General features: G+C 42.6%; 1 protein-coding gene across 32 annotated transcripts in view; it reads left to right on the forward strand.

The window, feature by feature from the left end:
• Positions 1-22,280, forward strand: part of CLASP1 (cytoplasmic linker associated protein 1) — a 272,813-nt gene that overhangs the window by 132,105 nt on the left and 118,428 nt on the right. For all 32 annotated transcript variants that reach the window (XM_019837951.3, XM_019837954.3, XM_019837945.3 and 29 more), the window contains exons 9-13: positions 14,613-14,765; positions 17,676-17,749; positions 18,856-18,948; positions 19,857-20,002; positions 21,191-21,326. In XM_019837951.3, coding sequence (XP_019693510.1) covers positions 14,613-14,765; positions 17,676-17,749; positions 18,856-18,948; positions 19,857-20,002; positions 21,191-21,326 — 602 coding nt within the window. The remainder of the gene's footprint in view (positions 1-14,612; positions 14,766-17,675; positions 17,750-18,855; positions 18,949-19,856; positions 20,003-21,190; positions 21,327-22,280) is intronic.

Consider the following 22,280-nt stretch of genomic DNA (forward strand, 5'->3'; position numbering starts at 1 on the left):
GTAGTAGATCCTCATGCATTTATTGAATGAATAGACAAAGGAAGGAGGTAGTTACCCAAGACAGGTGGCAACTAGCCTTCTGTTCATTCTATAAATTACCATGGCTGTTCTTTCTTCAAGCAAATTAATACTTTGCTCCCGAACTTAGAGCTTCAGAAAGAGAATCTGTTGTTTTCCCATTCTGTTTTCATCCCTTTCTTTCTGCCTCTTTTCTTCCCTGCTCCCCACGATTTCCTCCTATAACTTTCCCTTTTCCCCTCCTACTTCTTTTAAGGGGTCCATTATCTACTGGAAGAGAACCCTTGTCTCTTAGGTCAGAGCATGGTTTTGAGCTGGACGTAGGGTCTGTGATGGGTTATGGGGTTCAGGACTCAAGCCCTGTCTGGTGTGCTCACCAGTGCCCCATCAAGTAGAGTTTGTGCCCAACAAGGCCGACTTTGACAGGCAGACAGAGGGGAGTGTAGGATGTCAATGCTCAGTGAAATAAATACTGGTCTTCTTTGGCATAAGTTGGGCAATGTGATTATTATATGGGGAGTGCGGTGGAGAGCTGAAGGTGATGGTGAGTGGGCCTCAGAGGTTGGCCAAGGTAATGGAGATGTGGAGTGTGGTGTACTCAGTTGACCTTATTCTTAGGGCTAGAAAATAAGCAAGTGATCAGTGTGAAAAGACAGTTATCAAACACGTAATTTCAGTCATACTCCTATAATTTACAAAAAACTCTTTGAGGATATCCTGTACGTTATGTAGCATAACTACTTCTCCCCTTCTGCACTTTCTCCCTTTAGAAATACACTTGCTCCCAACCTCCTGTGATACTGATACCTCCCTAAGCTTTTCTTTGCTTGTTTCCTGTCTTGAGCCTATAGTTGTGTGGCCTCTACACATGGCCATGGGTGAGAATGTCTTAGAAGCTCTTAGCTGGTGGATACTCAATCTGCATCATTCTCTAGACAAATAACAACACACCTGAGTACGATTTGCAGTTCACGGTACCCAACTGTAATTAAAAGAATTTTAGAAAGCTGACTACTTTGAAATTTTGAAACAAGTTATTCTTGACTTCTGTTTCTTTTTGCTTTGTAATTATGTAAATAATTACAGCAACCTGAACTCCAGGTAGCTATTGGAGCAGGCTTAATAAAAGACACTATTGCCTTAGCAGTAGATCTGTTTGAAGTGTGTGTGTGTTGTAGTTATCCAAAAGCCCTATTTTTTATGGACGTAGGAAACCATCAGCTGTAATATGTGACTTCTCATTTTTCAAATTATAAGACTGGAATTGTTTAGACTTGAATGAATGTTGGACTGAAGAAACAAAGAAGCAGTAATAATTGGAGAAAATAAAACAGACCCAAATTCTTGATGCATTTACTCAGAGGTATTTGCTAGGAGAGATCTCTTTTTCTTTAAACAAGACAACTGTTTCTTCACACAGTGGTTAATTTTTCCTTAGCATCTCTTCTGAGGTCTCCTGAGCTTGACTGATCCATGTTTCATAGGATATGGTAGAAATTTTGATAACCTTGTTTCGGAGGAGAAAAGTGGCTAAAAGCTTATGGTCCGAGAGTATGAGTCAGTAGTGAATTGATTAGGCGTGAAGACTTTTCCCAGAACACCTTTGACATCTAGAGGAGAAAGTTCTACAAATGACCACTTATTGAAGCCTCCTTTCCCCTCCTTCTCTTCCTCCAGCCAACAAACTTCAGGTTAGGTGACTTGTGGAGGGGCAAAAGGATGGTCCCAGCTCTGAGAACCTGTCAGACAGTAGCAGCAGGAGAAGCTCTCTGGGGGAAGGCTCGTTCTGCTTTTGTCTGAAGCCTGGACCTTTCCAGAGTTTAAGGCACTAACACACAGGTGTCTGGGAATGATGGCCCTTAATAGCCATGTAAAACCAGGTTTTCAGTCTGCCTAAGAGTTCCTGTGGTTCACCCAAAGATATTAATATGGAGTCAGGTCAGGTGTTCACAGACCTCAGTGGCTCGCTGTTCCAGCAGTAAGGATGGCTCATTCCCATGTTCCCCAGTGCCCCTTCTGGCGATGTCTTTGATGCTCAGGGTATTAAAGTAGAAGTCTCTTTGTGTTCCCTTCCTTTTGGTTTAGTTCCGAGGGTGAGCTCATAGTCCTTCTGAGGTGTGTTCGGAGATACTCTTCCTTAAGGTTTTTCTGTACCTGATTATTGTTGTGTTGTTACAGGTTCTTTTCTCCTGAGAAGGTATAGTATTAACAGGGTTTTTGTTTAAATTGGACTTTCAGATTAGTCAAGAGGTGCTGACTTCTAATTCTAACTTCTAATAACCCTAACTGCTGGGTATGACTTGGGGACTTTGCCTTCAATCCTCTGCTCCTTGGTGCCCAAGATGGGACAGTCCCAGAGTAGTGGGGCTTCTAAACCCCTGTGTGTGCAGAAAGCAGCTGGCCAGCTGTTTCATTATTCTTGTCAGGAATTCCTTGCCTGTCCTACTTCTGCCTAGGAGTCATCTTTGGAATTTGTTCTTTCTCATTGTAGATTCACTCTGTATGGTAGCCCAAGGTGTTCCTGAATTATGTCTGATGTGTGCACATTTAAAACATCTCACATCTGAAGTCATTGTTAAATTGCTCAGTATTGGACACCAGTAATAGAGTGAGTCATGTTCGTAGGAGGGCACAGTGCATCCTTTCTGAGTTTATTTGGCCCTCTGCTATTTACTCCTATTCTCTATTCATGTGGCATATCCCATGTGTGCCTTTAGCAAAACATCACACTGAGTCATAACGGCTGCTGGTTCTATATGTCTGTTCCCTGTGCTGGACTGTGGGCTCCAGAGTGAGAACCGTGACTTTTCTGTCTGCATCTCCGCTCCCGGCAGAGCACCTGCACACACTTGTGCTTGGTGAATAACTGCTGAAGAGGTGAAGGAAGGAGAACGCGCATGCTGTGTTCTCCGTGTTCGGGGGAGGCGTCCTCTCCAGTAGCCTCCAGCGAGAGGAGGCTGATGCTTCTGGGCATCCGTCCAACTTTATTCTAGAAGTGACAAAGGGATTACTTTGAGACCAAACCACCTCTCGGCTGACCCTGTGCCCTGGACTTGAACTTCTAAGTTACAGAGAGGCTGTAGAGGACTTAGGGAGATTTTTAAAAACTGATACCATTCAGTGGAAGCATATCCCTAATTAGCTTTTTTTCTTTTCCTTGTAAATGCTGAATTTCTTTCCTGTGACCCTGAGAACACCGTTGTCGAGACCATCCCCAAGTCATCTTGACAAGGGGGCGGGTGAATCCTTTTGGAACGAACTCTAGGGAAGGTGATTTGGTTGGGCCTTGCCTTTCTCAGAAATGCCCATATAGTTTTTTCTGCTGTGTAAGCTGAATTGTTGTATGCCTCTGAATAGCATTAAAAAAAAAAAAAAAAATCTACTCCTGGGGTACCTGGTTGGCTCAGTCAGAAGAGCATGTGGCTCTTGATCTCAGGGTCATGAGTTCATGCCCCATGGTGGGTGTAGAGATTACCTACGTAAATAAATTTAAAAATCGATTCCTGATTCTTTAGCCCCATCCATATGTTTTTGCAGGGCTTACTTTTTGTACTCCCAGCATAACACAAGCAACGACGGTGTAAATAGCTGCCTTTTGTTGTGTGCCTGTGGTTTTTCTGTCTTTACATATATTGCCTGACCTGCGTGAGATCCTTTAATCTAGCACAGGGACCCTGTGGGCTGCAAGGACAGGTGAAGCAAGCCCCTCTCCGATTGTGCGGACAGGGAGACCAGCTGGCTCATGTCACTGGGTGTGCTCTGGGAGGGCTCGCTGTGGCCTCTGGGGCACAGGCTTGGTGGTGCCCTCTCTGCCGTCCCTCCGCCTCTTGCCCTGCTTTCTTCTGGTCTGCCTCACGGATAGGCGGGTTCCTCCATTCCGTTGGCCCCGGCACCTCTGGGCTTGCATCTACACAGCCCCGGTCCAGGAGAGGGAGGCTCTAGAATTAATTTACTGCGAAGGCTCCGGGGCAGAGCCCTGAAGCTTTGGCCAGACCCGGGTCCGGCCTGCTCCCTGAGGCAGGGGTGAGGTCACTCTGAGGGGGGCGGGAGAAGGGTGAGCGCCTTCTGTACAAGAAGGAGGTTGTACTGGGCAGGCAACACTTGGGATGCTCCCTGTAGGTGGGCAGTATTATTCCTTTTTTTCCAGACGGGAAAACAGAAGCATGTGTCCATTTTCTTTACAAACCTTGAAGTTGGTCTTAATGAAAGTGCAGGCCGGTCACTGATAGCCCCGCCTTTGGATGGGCTCACTGCCAGCGGTGCCTTTCCGCTCCCACAAAATCATCCTGGGGCCTCTCTGTGGTCCCCATACCTGCGTCTGTTGTGAGCTCATTATCACCGCATAGACCAGAGAGCGGCGGCCAGACCGCTTTCCGTCCGAGACCCAAGGAAAAATGGGCCTTCATCTGAATCTGCAGAAGGCACATGTCACTTACACCATGTGAACGTTTCACTTCTGCCGGGGCCTCTAAGGAGCAGGTTTGCCCCATGACCTCCTTACGTTGTTTCCCTTTCCGGTTTCCAATGGTGTTTTCTTGGCCTGCCTTCTCCCCGCTTTTTCCCTTTCTTAGCTCTTTGTAAAGGATTAGTAAAACTAAACAAATTTTTGCCTCTTCATCCTGCCTGTTCTTGCTTTAACTGCACTAGAGGTGTTATGGCTGAGATAGTCTTAAATGCCAGCCTAGCTTTCTGGCAGAATGTTCTTGGCTGAAGGAGTGGAAACGATCTCTTGCCATGAAGCATGATTGTGTTTCAGGTTCGCCTTTTCTGTGGTAGCGAGTGGGTTACCGGTGCCAGAAGGGCAGAAGTGGCCCTTGCTAGCACCTTTGTAGCTTCCATTTTTTAAATGTTTGTTTATTTAACGAGTGCCTGCGGGGGAGGGGCAGAGAGAGCGAATCCCAAGCAGGCTCCGCACTGTCAGCAAAGAGCCCGACGTAGGGCTCCGGCCCACGAACTGCGAGATCGTGACCTGAGCCGAAACCAAGAGTTGGACGCTTAACCGACTGAGCCACTCGGGTGCCCCCTGCCATTTCCATTTTGTACTGTGAATTAGGCCAGTGTTTCCAGTCAGGTTCAGGCTTGTTACATCCCTTGTGCTCTGACAAAAGCATTTGTTAACTATTAACAGTGGAGAGGAATGGCATTTTGGGTTCAGGATATGGATATTGAAGGGTGTTTTCAGAGAGCGTTATTAAAGGACTGATCCTATTTAATACGGATACATACTGACTGGACTTGGAGGGAACCCGTACCACACTTGCCATATTTTGAAGGGAAGGGAATGTAGAAACTTGGAAGGAAAGCAGTCTTTTGCCCTGCTACCCGGTTCGGGCAGTGTGGCTTGCATTTCTGTGCCTCTCTAGGCATCATCCAACTTTGTTTAAAATTAAAAGCTAGTGAGGACAAATGGGCAAGAACTGTAGTTTGGATAATGAGCAAAGTAACTTTTTATACATCTTCTGATCCCTGAACGTGGGATGTCTTTTCATTTATTAGGTCTTTAGTGTCTCATAACAATGTTATGTAGTTTCCAGCCTACATGTCTTGTTACTGTTTTTAATTGAATTGTTTTATTTCATTTTTGGATCATTCATTGTTGAGGTACAGAAATACAATTCATTTTTCTGTATTGGTCTTGTATCCTGGCACCTTGCTGAGCTTATTTATTAATTCTGATAGTTTTTTTTAAATAAATTCACCAAAACTTTCTTTTCAAATTTTTTTTCATTTTGAGAGAGAGAGCACGTGAGTGGGGGACAGTGGAAGAGGAGGGGAGAAAGAGAGACTCTTAAGCAGGCTCTGTGCTCCGTGTGGAGCCCAACATGGGGCTCGATCCCACGACCCTGGGATCATGACTGGAGTTGGACACTCAACTGCCTGAACTATCCAGGCAACGCTTTAGAACTTTCTGCATACAAGATCATGTTATCTCTGGCGGTGCTGGGTGCCTGGGTGGCTTAGTCGGTGAAGCGTCTGACTTTAGCTCAGGTCATGATCTCATGGTTCAGGGGTTTGAGGCCCGCATCAGGCTCTGTGCTGATGGTTCAGAGCCTGGAGCCTGCCTTGTTTGGGTTCTGTGTCTTCATCTCTCTCTGCCCCTCCCCAACTCATGCTATCTCTGTCTCTCAAAAAAAAAAAAATAATTAAAAATTAAAAAAAATGTCATCTGTAAATTGAGATAGTTTTAGTTCTTTCTGTGTAATCCTGAGGTTTTTTTCTTTCTTTCCTGATTGCCCCAGCTAGAACCTTTAGTACAGCATTGAATAAAAATGCAAGAGTAGGCATCTTGTCTTGTTCCTGATCTTGGGGGTAAAGTATCTAGTCTTCTGCCATTAGATACGATGTTAATAGTGTGTTTTGTGTGATTTCCCTTCTAATCTTTGTTGTGTTTTTGGCTTGAAAGCGTTTCATTTTGGTTATTGTCAAATACTTTATTGCATCTACTGAGCATGTGGTTTTGTCTTTTATTCCATTAATACAATGTATTAAACTGATTTATTTTTGTAATTTACATTCCTGAGATAAATTCCACTTGGCTATGATGATAATTCTTTTTGTGTTGCTGGATTTGGTTTGCCTAGTACTTTGTGGAGGATTTTTATGTGGATATTTGTAAGAGATATTAATGATTGTGTGTTTAAGAAATTGTCTTAAGTGAATAACTTTTTTAAGTAAGCAAACGTCTGTTATAAGAATTAAAATAATGCACAGAAAGCATTTAGCACAGTGCTCAGCACATAGTAAGTGGCCAGTTTATATGAATTGCCTTTTTTTTTTTTTTGGTTAATTGTCATTTATTATCGTGACTCCGATCATAGGATTTTGAGTCAGACAGACATGGGCTTATTCCTCCTTCTAGTTAGCCATGTGACTTTGGGCCCATTATGCCTGGATGCCTTAAGTTTTTTCACTTTCAAGAGTGGAGTGATGATAGTCTGAGAGTTGTCAGGAGGATTTGATGAGAATGTGCAAAGCAGCAAGCGCAGGGCCTGGCACGCACTTGTGCACATAGCCAGTAATAGGGTGAGATGGGGTGAAAGACACACGGCCACGTAGCATGGAGAAGGGCATGGTTGGCTCTTCCTGGATGGAGCTGGGCAAGAACCCAGAGCATCAGCCAGCAGCAGACGAGTGTTTTCAGGAGTAACCTAGGAATATATCAGGCACATCAAGCAAGACTGCAGAAAGCAAAGCCTTGGATCTGTGAAAGATCAAGGAGCAAGAAATTTTGGGATATTTACAATAGCAGCCAGCCTTTGGGCTTATTACCAGGTCTCTGTGCAGCCTCTTTTGGGAATGCTAATTATATTCTAGTTACTAGGCTGCCACATTTCTTACTCCCTTGGAGGAGAATTTCCGTAACAAGGGAGTGGGTGAAAATGCAAGCCTGTCAGGAATATGAGCTTCCACAAAGTGACCCTGATTCAGTGAAACAGAGAGTTAGTTGTCTTTGCTTTCGAAAATGAGACGCTTCCTTCCCATCAGGCTTCCAGTAGTCAAAGCCTGCCTCTGGAGAGAAGTGGTTTAGGTCCTAGCCTTCCTGGCAGGTGGACAATGGAACAGACATTCCTTAGTTTCTGTGACATTTTGTTTGTCCTCATAGGTGAGTGTATAAGTTTTCTAAATGGGCCATGTAATCCAAAGCTTGTAATTCTAGGTTCCAGACACTAAACTTGAAGTCTTGTCTTTAGACTGAGAGTTTCTCTGCCACTCCTGTTCCCAAACCTGTAGTCACCGTTGTGCATATACTGGTCTTTCTGATCATTTTTGACCCCTAGAATCTGTGGCTCGCCGCTTGATGCCTTTCCCTATCCAGCGCGATTCAAGTTCAATTCTGAGGCAGCTGCGGCTCTACTTGGGCTTCTTCAGGGATTTCAGAACCTGAGTCCCTGAGGCTCATTGGACTGCTTCTGCCTTCCAGGCCGGCCACAGCCACCCTCCACCCTTCACCCTCCACCCTCCACCCTCCACCCAGCCCCTTGACCACAGTTCAAGACTCATGCAAAACAAGTTCACAGACATGTTTAGAAATCTGCTGGTTTCCTTCTGGGTACATGGATGACTGTGTTTGTTCTCTGGCCTTTTGTTTCTTCAAAGGGTCCTGTCTCTTCTGTGTTCTAAAATCTCTTTGGTGCCAGTGGCCCTTCTGGGCGTGTTGTTTTGCTGCTATCTTTCACTCCACTGTGCCTATTAACTGGGTTGCCAGGGATGCGGTGATAGAGAGTTAGATGAAAATTGCACTGTCACTCCGTAAGAACTTGATGAGTCATTTAAAAACGTCTTGTCCCAGTGCTGTAAAGGGGGGGGGGGGGGGGGTGCGGGGCGGCGGGGAATGGAGCCCAGGTGATAGAAAGGATTAAAAGGCTAGGAACTGAAGGTTCAATTAGCCTGTTCCAGGTTTCTGCCGCAGACTGTCCAGTGACAGTAGTGACCCTCAGATGATACTCTTTGCAGTGGAGGCTAGAGGTAGAATCAGTTAGTTACTCCTTCGGGCTCAGGAAGACCATTTTCCTGTGTAACATGTGTTGTCATAACAGTGTGAAAAAATTTCAAACTAATGTAAGTGGCACAAGCTAGCATAGCTAAAAATACTCATTTTCACATGTTTTTGTCTTAAAGGTAGGAAAAAAGGTTGTATCCTAACGTTTGTCTGCTCAGCTGAAACCCTAACAAAAAGGGGGTTTAAATGACAAGTAGAGTTCTGTATGGGCTGCTTAGTTGTTGAGAAAGTACTCTGTCGGAACCTGGGCCTTGGAGGCTCCTCCGGGGCTGTATCCAGGGTGGATCCACTCTGTGACCACAGCCAGACACAGATACGAGTACAGCTTCTCTGTCCAGTTAAGGAAGAACATGTTCTGTAGAAGAGAATGTCCTAGTTAATTGGAATTGGTACTTTTCCGAGGGCCTAACCTCCTTTTTAATTTGACTTTAATTTCTGGGTGTTCAAAACTCTGGGAAGCACAGGGCAGACTTACTTTGTGTTGGTTTTCAAATGAGAGGCCCAGCTGGCTGTTATTCTCCAAACACCTTTTCGGGTGAAGTATCTCAATGTAAAGCAGTGTGTCCAGCTGCTAATCTGGAAAACGAATACATTCTTTTCCCTTTCCCCTGGATTTCTAATTCCAACAGAACATGTGAATTACTTTCTCTGTTAGTACACAGGTCACATGGAGACCATTGAATCTTGATGGTGCAGGCTTGCGGTTGGGAGCAACCACTGCTGTGCTCTCAGGCTGCGTGACTGTGATTCGACCTCTGTGCTGATGCTGGCATTCGGAGCAGTTTGGGTTCGGGGTTTTTCTAGTCGCGTGTTTGCTTTTTTTACCTTCTGTGTAGCTATCGGGCTTTCAACTGTCCCTTGTCATTAACATCACTGTGCTTAACACCCATGCCCCCTTCTCACTGTTCTATACTTAGTTGCTTCTAATCTGGTTGGGGGTGGGGGGAGGGGAACAACGATAAGAAAGTGTGCTAGATTTTATTTCCAAAGGGAGTAAATAAAAAGACTGATTGGGACTCTTAAAGCTCATTTAAAAAAAACTCAACACTGGCTGCTCGGTGACCCTTTCCCCCGCCTCCCTTCCTAGGGAGGCGTTTCCATGCAGACATTGGTGAAGAAACACACTCCTCCTCGGGGCATCACATCATTATGTGACCTCTTGAGTACATTTGGCCAAGTTATAATTCACTGTTAGAAATACAAGCCCGCTGAGGGCCGAATCTGCACTGCTTCCGTTCTCTTCGCGCTTTGCCAGTGTCCGCGTGGCATCCCCCTACTGCAGCCCGTAGCCCAAGCCCCGCGTTCCTTTGCCAACGGGCGTCCTTCCTCTGGCTGCCAGGTTACCTGCCCAGAACAGGAGGATGTCAAAAGAATAGAAACTAAATGTTGAGGGCTTTTATGTTTGCTTTACACAGCCAGTTGTCCCTCACAGATATTAAAATATGAGGAGAAAGTCTTCTTATCCACCTGATTACAATCTCCCGTGCGCTTCATTCTGTTGTAGATCCACATGTTCGGTTGGTATCATTTTCCCTTTGCCTGAAGATCTCCCTTGAACATTTCTTGGGAGTGCAGGTCTCGTGGTGATGAATTCTTTTTTTTTTTTTGGTGTTGTCTGAGTACATTTTTATTTAGCCTTTTTAAAAATTTATTTATTTTTAATTTTTTAAAATGTTTATTTATTTTTGAGAGAAGGAGAGACAGAGCGTGAGCAGGGGAGGGGCAGAGAGAGAAGGAGACACAGAATCGGAAGCAGGCTCCAGGCTCTGAGCTGTCAGCACACAGCCCGACGCGGGGCTCGAACTCACAAACTGTGAGATCGTGACCTGAACCGAATGACTGAGCCACCAGGATGCCCCTAGCCTTTATTTTTAGAAGATAAATTTTTGGTGGATAGAGAATTCTAGGTTAATACTTTCTTGTCACCATTTTCAAGATGCTATTCCTTTGTCTTTTGGCACACACAGTTTCTGATGATGCCCACTGTCATTTTGTTCCTGTGTAAGTATTGTGTCTTTTTTTTCTCTCTGGCTCCTGCGGGAAGTACAATTTCGTGTGTGTTTGATGCTTGTTACTATCTCACAGGTCTGAGTTTCTATTCTTATTTACTTTTCTCAGGCTTTCTTCTTTTCTTAATTTTGGTTAAATTTTATTGCCAGGTGTTTAAATTCCCTGTTTTTTTTTTTTTTTTTTCCAGCTGATTGTGTCTAATCTGCATTTATCCCATTCAGTGAAATTTTCATTTCAGATACTGTGTTTTCTTAATTTCCAGAAGTTCCATTTGGTCCTTTTAATAAAAAACCTTAGGAGCGCCTGGGTGGCTTACTTAAGCACCCAACTTCAACTCAGGTCACGATTCTGCAGTTTGTGGGTTCGGGCCCTGCATCAGGCTCTGTGCTGACAGCTCAGAGCCTGGAGCCTGCTTTGGATTCTGTGTCTCCCTCTCTCTTTGCCCTTCCCCGGCTAGTGCTCTGTGTCTGTCTCTCAAAAATGAATAAAAATGTTAAAATTTTTTTTTAAAAAACCTTCTTTCTCATTATTTAAAAAACCTCTCTTTCTCATCTATTTATTCTTTTATTTTTATTTTTTTTTTAATTTTTTTTTTCAACGTTTATTTATTTTTGGGACAGAGAGAGACAGAGCATGAACGGGGGAGGGGCAGAGAGAGAGGGAGACAGAATCGGAAACAGGCTCCAGGCTCTGAGCCATCAGCCCAGAGCCTGACGCGGGGCTCGAACTCACGGACCGCGAGATCGTGACCTGGCTGAAGTCGGACGCTTAACCGACTGCGCCAGCCAGCCGCCCCTCTATTTGTTCTTTTAATATTTGGACATAGTTGTAGCAGTTTTAATATTCTTACCTGCTGGTTCCATCATCTTTGTCATTTCTTAATTGGTTACTATTTTCTGATGTTTTTTTCCCTCCTGATTGTGTGCCACATTTTTCTGTTTCTCCTTCTCTTGATGAAATTTTGATTAGGTGTTGTGTATTGTGAATGTTATATTGTCAAGTGTCTGCATTTGTTATGTTCCTTTAAAGAATGTTCTGCTTCGCTTTGGCAGAGCAGTTTTTTTTTCGTTTGTTCGTTTGTTTTAAGAGAAAGAGAGCTTTCGCATGCACGTGTGCATGTGGTGGGAAGGGGCAGAGGGAGAGAGAGCGAGAAAGAGAGATTGAGAGAGAGAGAGAGATAGAGAGAGAAAATCCCAAGTAGGCTCCACACTCAGCATGGAGCCCTACATGGGGCTGGATCCCACAAACCTGGGATCTCATGACCTGAGGTGAAATCAAGAGTCACACCTCAACTGGCTGAGCCACGCAGGCGCCCCTGGCAGAGCCGTTTTAAGTTACTTGCACGTCTAACCCCCTTGAGGCCTGTTTTTAAACTTTGATAGGGTAGGCTTAATGTAACCTTCCCTCTAGAAATAGTTCAGCCCTACTATTAAGGCCTGCCCTTGCAGGATCTCACTGAGTGCCTTGGGTGAGTCTCCAAGAACATTCTACTCTGGTGCTGGAACACTGACCTACTTTGTGCAGACATTGGGAATTGTTCAGTTTATAGCTTCCTGGTCATTTTTCGCCTTCCCTTGTGTGCGGAATTGTACTCCCACATGATGGCCTAGAACTTGGTACATTTCTAGAGCTCTCATTTTGTGTAGCTTCCTGTTTCCTAGCACTCTGCCTGTACCTTACGGCCCAGCCCCTCAGCGTCCCTGAGCTCTGATTTCCGTTTTCTCAACTTGCCGAGGCTTCTAGGTTCAATTTAGGGTCTCGTTCCTTGTACTTGGTGGTCTGGGAATTATCTCCAGGCGGGAAGTTGGGTAACTATGTAGCTCACCTGGTTTGTTTCCCTCTCAGGGCTCACAGTTCTGCACTGTCCCTTGTCCCATCTGAAATAGTTGTTTTGTGTACCCTGTCTGGTTTCTGGCTATTTGCTGAAAGAGGTTGAGTTTGGTCCTTGAAAATCCATCATTGCTTCAATAGAGAAATCCCAGGAAATCCAGTGACCTGGGCCCTCTGAAAATAATTTCCACTAAGTGAATATAGTTCTCAGTGGAGTGCCTGCCCATGTTAGAAAGATTACACAGACTTTACATGAATTTCTGAGTGAAGCATGATGGTGTCTTCACTTCCCCTGTTCATTATGCACCTTTCCCACAGACTGGAACTGTTCCTGTAGTGATTAGAGCTCCCCTGAGGGCGGATGGGCTGAGAACAGGTCTTGTCACTGCTAATACTGGCAGTGCTCAGTGGTTGACCTTCTCTTTGGGTTGTTTTCGTTCTCTACATCAGACTCAGTTTTACTCTTGGAAGGGACCTTGTTAATATGCTTACAGTCCAAGAATCACCTTTTGAATCCACATAGGTAAGTCGATACTAATAGACCAGTGAACATCTGAATCAGTGGGAAAGTGATGTGTGTATTAAAGGAACCATCTGTGAAAGAGGATTGCTTGATAAGGTGATCTAGGAAATTTACAGGAATGTTGAAGGCAGGTAATTTGCACAAGGATATGCATTTAGAAGGATGGATCAGCTCCCAACAGTGTCGAATAAAAGAAGCCGTGTAGTTTGAAGTGGATTGTTGGTGAGTTGTGAGAAACAGTAGGGTCATGATTAGACACCGGACTTGACTGTTGATAGTTGAACCAAGCAGCCAACAGGTCAAGAAAACAGGCTTGTATTTGTGTTTTCTGTTCGACATTTATTTACTTCAGATGTATTGGAAAAGATCTAGCTCCCTTATTCAGAAATCGTGAATATTGCCAGCTACAGATGTTTGTTTCCTTTATTTTAAATTACTCTTGGTTCTCTGTTTAAGCCTCCTGAATGACTCACAGTTGCTGTATAAGCCCATGGTACTCTGTATAAGTGCACCATGATAGCGTTAATTGTGTCATCCGAATGTTGTTCCTAAATATGTTGATTATTTTAAAAGCCCAAAGATGTTTTTTTCTTTTTCTTTCTTTTTTCTTTTTTTAAAGGTCTGTTTATTTTGAGAGAGAGAGTGTGTGCAAGCAGGAGAGGGGCAGAGAGAGAGGGAGAATCCCAAGCAGGTTCAGTGTGGTCAGTGTGCAGAGCTTGAACTCAGGAAACCAGGAGCTCATGGCCTGAGCCGAAATCCAGAGTCGGATGCTCAACCGACTGAGCCACTCAGGCGCCCTTTTCTTTTCTCTTTTTAATTTTAAATGCAACCTAAGGAATATTCCTTGGATCCACTAATGCTTAGAAAATTTTGGAATTAATGAAGAAACAGTGCTCAACTCCAACAAAAGAGAAATGAAACATTGACGAGGAAGCATTTATTTCCACCTGTCAAACTGGTTGACATTTAAAAATGGTCATATTGTGTTGGCAGAGGTGTGACCAGTTGGGCACTTCTTTGAACTTCCAGGGGAAAAAAAATGCATGACCTCTCTGAAAATAAATTTGGCAGTGTATACTAAAAATTTTAATATTCTTTGACCCAGTAGGTATTGCTTCTAGGTTTTGGTTTTTTTCTTAAAATTGTGATAAATTTAAACAGAAATGCCAGTAGGAAGGTGTTTGTTGCAATGTTATTTCTAATGGTGATGTATTGGAACTACCCTGAATGCCTAACAAGACCATTTCAGTTGTGATATTTTCTCATCACAGAGTACCATGCAACCACTAAGACAGCATTTACAAAGAATATTTTATCACCTGGGAAAATGCGCATATTTGAAATAAGCAAAATGCCAAATGATGTATAGTCTCGCATCAGCTGTTATTAAAAAAAAAAAAATGCATGCAAGAAAGGTCAGAAATATGCCAAAATGTTGAAGTAATTGTATGAGGTGGTGGTTTTATGAGAGGTTGTTTTCTTCTTTATGTTTTCTCTGTTTTCCAAAATTGGAGCCAGGAGAGCATTCTAGATATGTGAAAGCAAACATGATGTTTGTATCTGCATTCTGGACTTACCTAAGGCCTTTCTAGACCCCGGACTGGCACCTCACATCCCAAGAGTAGGCACACCGTTCATCTCTAAGGCTAGTTTGTTGTTTTACATTCGGGTGGAAAAAGTACCTTTTTTTTTTTTTTTTTTTAAACAATGATTTCTCTGCTTACTCTTCAGATAAAAATTTTGATGATGAAGATTCTGTGGATGGTAATAGACCTTCCTCTGCTAGTTCTACATCATCCAAAGCTCCACCCAGCTCAAGGAGAAACGTTGGAATGGGGACCACCCGCCGACTTGGTTCCTCCTCTCTTGGATCCAAGTCTTCAGGTAAGACCACCGTGTGGGGTGCTGTAGAGTCAGCTCTGCCAGCTCTTAAAACCAGATGTACTACTGCCTTCCGTGTCTGTCCTTCGGGATGAAGTGGTCCTGTTTGCAGTATGTTTCTACTCACTGTGATTTATGTTAGCACTGTGCTGTCCGTGCTGATAGGGTAGAAGTTTGAGCCTCTGTGTTGCCACGGATTGGTAAGGGGGGAGCCGGTAGGAGAATATGGCTAGTTCAGAGGCCAGCATAGCTAGGAGCCAGGGCAGGAGTGCACCCTGATGGCTTTATTCGTCCATGAGGCTCCAGCGATGGCCTGCAATTATCATGGGGACTTTTTTGTCAGTTTCTGTCTACCAACACTGAGACTTCCCAGAAGTCAGATGGTGTGCCTTCTGTGTTTTGTTCCTATGAGTAGCATTATTCCTTGTGAAACCGGAATGGATGTTGACCTAAGTAAATGGTAGGGCTCAGCTCCCTAAAGCTTTGAACATTGATTTACAAAGATACCTCAGTCTCAGTCTCTCCTCTGCCACTCCCCAATGCAGACGATTTGAGCCCTTGTTATATACAACTTGCATTTTGCTGTCACATGTAAAATTGACACACAGATCTCTTCGCTTTACATTGTGTGGCCTCTGCCTTTAGAACTGGTTGTTAGCGTCAGGCTTTTGAGCTTGGCTGGATGAGCTAAGTTAAAACAGCGGGAAGGATTGACTTAGAATGCCGCCTCCTGGTGTTCTTTCTGGCCTGCTGAACTGGCCCTAGAGTGTTGGGGTCGTGCCTCTGTCAGCTTGGTGCCTCTGCTGCCAGCTTCTCTCTCCATGTTAAGTAGCTGTGCTGATGGCTGACACGGGTGTTCACACCACAGATGGCAGGAGGAAAAAGCTGTGCCTTTGTTGGTGTTCTTAGTCCTTTCTATCTGTGTTTTTGTTTATGTTTTTGTTTGTTTTTGGTGCGTTAAAATTTTTTTTTTTTGTAATTGAGTTTAAATTCACAAAACATCAAATTAACCATTTATTTATTTTTAATAAGTTTCTAAAAGTTTACTTATTTATTTTTGAGAGAGAGAGGCATGCCGGCAGGGGAGGGGCAGAGAGAGGAAGAGGGAGAATACCAAGCAGACTCTGCAGGGTTGGCATGAAGCCTGATACGGGGCTCGAACTCATGAAACTGCGAGATCACAACCTGAGCCGAAATCAAACGTCAGATGCTCAACTGACTGAGCCACTCAGGTGCCCCAAATTAACCATTTTAAAGGTAACCATCCAGTGGCATTTCATGTATTCACAGTATTGTGCAGCCACCACCTGTGTCTAGTTCCAGAAAAGCTTTTCCACTCTTGAAAGGAAGCCCCGGACCCTTTAAACAGCCGCACCCCATTTCTTCCTTCCCCCAGCCCCTGGTGATCAGCAGTTTGCATTTTGCCTCTAGGCACTTGCCTATTCTAGGTATTTCAGAGAAATGGAGTCATGTAAATGTGATCTTTTGTGTCTGGCTCCTTTCATGTAGGGTAATGTTTTTACAGTTCATCTGTGTTACAGCATGTACCCAGTATTTCATTCCTCTATGACTGAACCACCTTTCTCATCTTTCATTGGAAAAATCTATTCTTGGGAGGCATCAGTTCCACAAATGAGGCTTAGAAATTTCTACATCATTAGACCCCTTTGATTTCCTTCCCATCCCGCACCCATACCCCTTCCAAAAGTCCCGGCTCTAGATTATGTAGAGATCTTGGCCCTGCTTTTACCCTTTTTTCTATTTTGTTTAAACACCGCAGTCATGAATTTCCTTGTTGACTCCTCCTTGTCTGATTCTGGGGCTCATGGGCCATGGTTGGTCTCTGAGTCCCTTTACGTATGTGGGTACGTGATGCAGCACTTATCCAGGGCAGCGCTCCGGACCTGTCTGCTCAGGGGGATTCAGTCTTTGTACCAAAACAGGTACTGAGCACCAAGTGACGGTGTGATGTTACTGTCATGTGACCACAGCTCTGAACTCGGTGTGAGGAATCTTCATTGAAAGTGAGGACACGCATTTATTGCTCCCAGAATCGTCTTTAAAGCCTTGTCTACTTTTGAGGACCCTAAACACCAAATAACTTGTCTGCAAAGAAACACTAGAAAAGCACTCAGACTAATCAGTGTAATTCATTTTTTTAAATATGGAATTTATTGTCAAATTGGTTTCTATCAGTGTGACTCATTAACAATGAGGGTTTCAAGGGTGATCTTAAACCCCAATTTTAAAACCTTTATTCTGAAAAAACAAAAAAAGATTTGACAAAATGTCACATGATCTTCATGTGTGAAGTAGAGTTCATGTTAGCGAAAGAAAAAACTCTCTCTCAAATGATAGCAATTAACCTTTAAGTATACAGAGCATCTTACAACACCTTTAGGAGGGAAAATTCTTACTAGTGCATAAGTAAAAAATTGACCCAGTTACCATGTGTTCAAGGAAATGGAAATGTTTTGAGAGTAATACAAAATTGAAATGGAATGTTAAATTCTTGAGCACTTATTTGAATATTTCACAAATTTGTTATACTAGATGCCTAAAAATAACATAACCTAATTTATTCCCCGAAGGATTAAATTTTCTATTATATACCTGTTTATTAGATTAATATACGACTGCAGTATAATTGATGTATGTCGCTTAAAGGCTAACTGTCCTCCTTAACACGTAGTCTCTTTAAGTGACTTTACACTAACGTATGTAGTATTGTAGAATCATGACATTTCATCTGTATATTCAGAGTTAGTAATGTTTGTCAGTTCCACAACACTCTAAATTTTTATTAAGGCTTGTAAAAAAGCCACAAATCTTCCATAATGTAATGGGGATTGTGTGTGTTCAGACTACCCCTGTGCACACCATTCACGTTTTGAAAATCAATCTTATTTATAGCTGCAAAAGAAGGAGCTGGTGCTGTTGATGAAGAGGACTTTATTAAAGCATTTGATGATGTACCTGTAGTACAGGTGAGTGAGAATATTTGAGTTTGATTAAAAACAGGTAGGCTTACTTGTCAAATTTTAGTTTTCAGATACATGATATGTGAGGCCCCCTTCTAGGTGAGGTATTTTTACCTCTTAAGACCTACTGCAGGTCTGCACTTGCAGATAAGAGGACATCGGTGCCTTGTATTGCTAAAATGCACAGCAGAAGTGAAGTGATCTTTCAGTAGGGACTGGAGAGAAGTTGCTTGCTTGATCTAGTAGTACGTTTGTGGCTTAGGTCACATAAATGAAAAAGAAAATCAATGACTAGGTGTGAGAACAAAGAAGCATGCCTAGAAAAATTTGTAAATTTCAAGGACTGCGATGTCTGAAAAGCTATAAAGAACAGATTAATAAAAGCTCAAGTTTATGCCACCTTGATGCTTCATTTAAGTGCCTAACAGACGAAGCAGGGATTACTTATACGTTTGGAGTATGCACATTTTAAGTGCTTTGTGCCTCAGTGTCCTTTGTTGTTGACTGGGGGCTAATAACACTTGTCCTCAGCCTGCATCGAATGTGGTGCTCTGCCTGCGTGAGTCACTTGTTACCTGTTGCCTGGTTGCCATAAGTACCATAAGTCAGATAACCGGCACCATAGGCTCAGCTTGGGTTCAGCCTTACCTTAAGTCCTTGACCTTCCAAGCTTGCATCACTGTTGGTTGATTATTCCCCTGCCTACCTTATTAGTAAGATGTAAGCGTAAATGAGAAAGAAGATTTGAAGAGAGTGTTGAAGTTACGTGTAAAATGTGGTGTTCTAAATAATACTAAGAGTAATAAAGGCCTTGTGCATCACTGACAATTCCCCAGTCGGCTCCTTTCTCTTCTGTACATGAGACCATCTGTTAAGTTTACGGTGAAGCTGTGCTCAAAGCATGGTTATCTGTACTTGAGCATCAAATCTAGTGAGTATATATTCCCAATGGGAAGGAAGCTCATTCGAAGACAGATGTATCTGGAGGTTATCTCATAAGTCCTTCTGAAAAATGAAATTACTAAGTATTCTTGACTTTCTGTAATTAAAAACTAACCTTTGTTGATTCTGTAAATTTTCTTACATTGGTTGTAAATTAATTTTGCTTACAGATTTATTCCAGCCGAGACCTGGAGGAGTCCATAAACAAGATTAGGGAAATATTATCTGATGACAAGCATGATTGGGAGCAAAGAGTAAATGCTGTAAGCCGTTGACTTCATGTGATTACATTTTCATTAGATTTATTTCAATGTTCTAAATACTGAATTATGCAATTGGGGTATAGCTCTGATGAATTTTAAGTAGTAAATGTTTTAAATATAAATCACCATATTTACACTTACCCTTTTAGTAGAGTACCTCATTTCTCTTCCTGTTTCTAAAACGGGCCAACCTGTGCCTTTAAGTATATCCTGTACTTTTAAAAAAGATGTAATGTGGAACGTTTGGAGACAGCCTCCACTCTTGCCTTAGTCCAGATTTAATTGTGACTGTTGGCCAGTAAGTTGGCTTTTCTTAGTGGCATTTTCAGGGTGTGTCCGTCTCTTCCTTTCTTTCTTCCTATCACTTGTTGGAAAGTTCTCTCCCTCTGTTTAAAAAAGTGGATTAATGAAATGTGAGGGGAGCATTACAGTGCTCCCAGTACATATCTTATCTGAGGAAAGCTGTTTTACAGCTTTGGCTGGGCAGGAAGCAAGGCTGTGAAATGACTGCTACGTTCCATTCAAACTCAGACTAACCTTTTAGTAATGATACACTGGAGGATACTATATAAAAGACTGTAGGATCGCTTCTTCCTTCGGGTCATTTAACGGATAGCAGTTGGAGTTAGGTATTGGGGAAGGTAAGCTTTAGGGGAGGAGCAAAAATGTTTACAAGTAAAATATCTATTTTGTAGAATTGTGAGATATACTACATTTAAAACTTCTTACTTGTGATATGTGGATTTGTTCAGTATGGTAGCAGGTACTGAATTGGCTGAATTCTTTTGGGAAAACTTTTGAGATCAGTTAACTTTGATGTTGATTTCTCACAGTTGTTGGCTTCAGTTGTTTTATATATCCTGTTTTAAGGATTGTTGTGTGTATCTCAATTTTTTCCGTTCCACCAGCTGAAAAAGATCAGATCTTTACTTTTGGCTGGTGCCGCCGAGTACGATAACTTCTTTCAACATCTGCGTCTTTTGGACGGAGCCTTTAAACTATCTGCTAAGGACCTGCGGTCTCAGGTAGTGCGGGAAGCTTGCATCACATTGGGGTAAGGACTGCCATGCTTTAGATTCTCACACATCCTCAAATAGTCTCACTGCAACGCTTCAGAGATGGTTCGTTGAATGTGCCCAGCAGGTCCCTTTAATGTACCTTCTGACTAGTCTCCAGGACCTATTCCATTTATTCTTCTGTTGGTGCTTTTATAGTATTACAATATTTCCTGCCCAATTACATAAAGTTTGACAGATTTTAGATGTTATTCAGTGACTTGGCTCTGAAGCCTCTATTTTAAACTCGAAGCAATTATTATTAATAATTTTAGTATATGTGCTGCCGAAGCGAGCACAATTATTATTAATAATACGAAAAAAGAAATAATATAAACTTCTGTCTCTTGGCTTTTTCATTGATTTTGCTGGCAGGATATAGCATGATTATCAAAGTTTTTGTTTGTTTCTAGAAGAGTACTGTATCTATAAAGTTACAAGTCAAAGGCAGATAGGACAGTAAAGTTTTACCCTAGCTAAAACTGTATCAGTGTTTGCAGCTGGAACTTCTGTGTTGAAAAGTATGTCAGAATGTCAAAGAAGCAGCAACAGCAAGGAGGTACTGCAGCTGTCTACAGTTTTGGCTGGGATCAGATATGGAAGCATGTATAATACATGTGAAAAGTTTTTAACAGGGCAAAAGGAAAAGAGGGTGAGGGAGCTCTCTCAGTTCTACACTTAATTGGTATATGACCAATTTGTCTTTTGCTGTTTTTTAAAGAAATTTTTAACGTTATATTTATTTTTGAGAGAGAGAGTGTGCTCACGTGGGGGGAGGGCATCGGGGGGGGGGTGTGGACAGAGGATCCAAAGCAGGCTCCACACTGACGGCAGTGAGCCCGATGCGGGGCTCGAACTCAGGAACTGCGAGTGATCGTGACCTGAGTCAAAGTCCGGACCTCAACTGACTGAGCCACCCAGGCGCCCCTGTCTTTTGCTGTTTTAAGACTAATTAGTTGGAAATGATTTATTTAAAAGAAATGAAAGGAACGAGCTCATGGGCTAATGTCTTTTGGCCAGGTCCACAGCATGCACACGGGAAGTGTTTTTAAAGTGTCTTCCGTAGACATTTGCCTTTTATCTCTAGATAACTTTAAAGGAAAGCCTTACAGAATGTTAAGAGGTTTATATTGTTTCACTGTTTGCAAGGGATACAGCTACAGTGCAGTGTTCATTTCTTGTTGTAGGCATCTGTCATCAGTTCTGGGAAATAAATTTGACCATGGAGCTGAAGCCATTATGCCAACTATCTTTAATTTAATTCCAAACAGTGCCAAAATTATGGCCACTTCCGGTGTTGTAGCTGTTAGGTTAATCATTCGGGTAAGTATATTTTGGGGCCATACATAGAATAAGCAAGTGGTAATAAACGATGGTTGATAAGCAGTACTAGAGGCATTTTTCATTAGCAACATTATGTACAGTTGGAACCATGTTGTATATACGAATCAGCCTCCCCCCTCCTTAATTATCTATAGGAGTCTTTTTTTTTTAATACTCCATAATGTGAATTATGAATATGGTGTACCTACTCATGTGTTGATTATTTACTCATCGTTGGCTTTAAATATTTGAATATCTGTATCTGCTTCTGGGGTTACACTTGGTTCTTTACTCCCAGTCATTCCACTTTAGGTATTTGTGTTTGTGGCTTTGTTACTCACCTAAAGTTTTTATTTAATTACTTGTGTTTAAGCCCAGGAACAAAATACTCTTTTCAGGTTTCTAAACACTCATTATTTAAATTTAAATAATTATCCAAGTAACTTATATACACGTTCCCAGGAAAACCTGATAGCTCACAAAGGCTTAAAATGAACATTCTCCACATCACCTTCTCCCCACCTTCAAGTCCCTTTTCCCCAGAGGCAACCCTTGAAACTGGGACGTGGTGATGCTAAAACCTATCCAGAATATTCCTGATTAAATCATTGTGGGTTACTTATTTGTATTATTTTTAGTTCTGTTTGCACTGCCTACTTGAAATATTAAACCCAAAGCCATCATTGAACATTCCCATTGAAACAGCATCAAAACACGTTGCTCTGCTGACCGCTATTGAACTCACTTAGATCTCCACTGCCGGATTATTTAGACTTCCCACCAGTCATTTGTTTTGCTGTTAGATTTATTTACATATCATCGGCTGGTCTGTTCAGGCTCTGTGAATTTTGTCATGGCCTTTGGCAATATCCAGTGAAATTTTTTTTCCTTTTTAAGCTCAGCGACATTCTAATCTGAATATTTATGTGCTTTAGGTAGTTTAGTAATGAAGTG

Source organism: Felis catus, chromosome C1 (genome assembly GCF_018350175.1).
Source record: "Felis catus isolate Fca126 chromosome C1, F.catus_Fca126_mat1.0, whole genome shotgun sequence".
Taxonomy (NCBI): Eukaryota; Metazoa; Chordata; class Mammalia; order Carnivora; family Felidae; genus Felis; species Felis catus.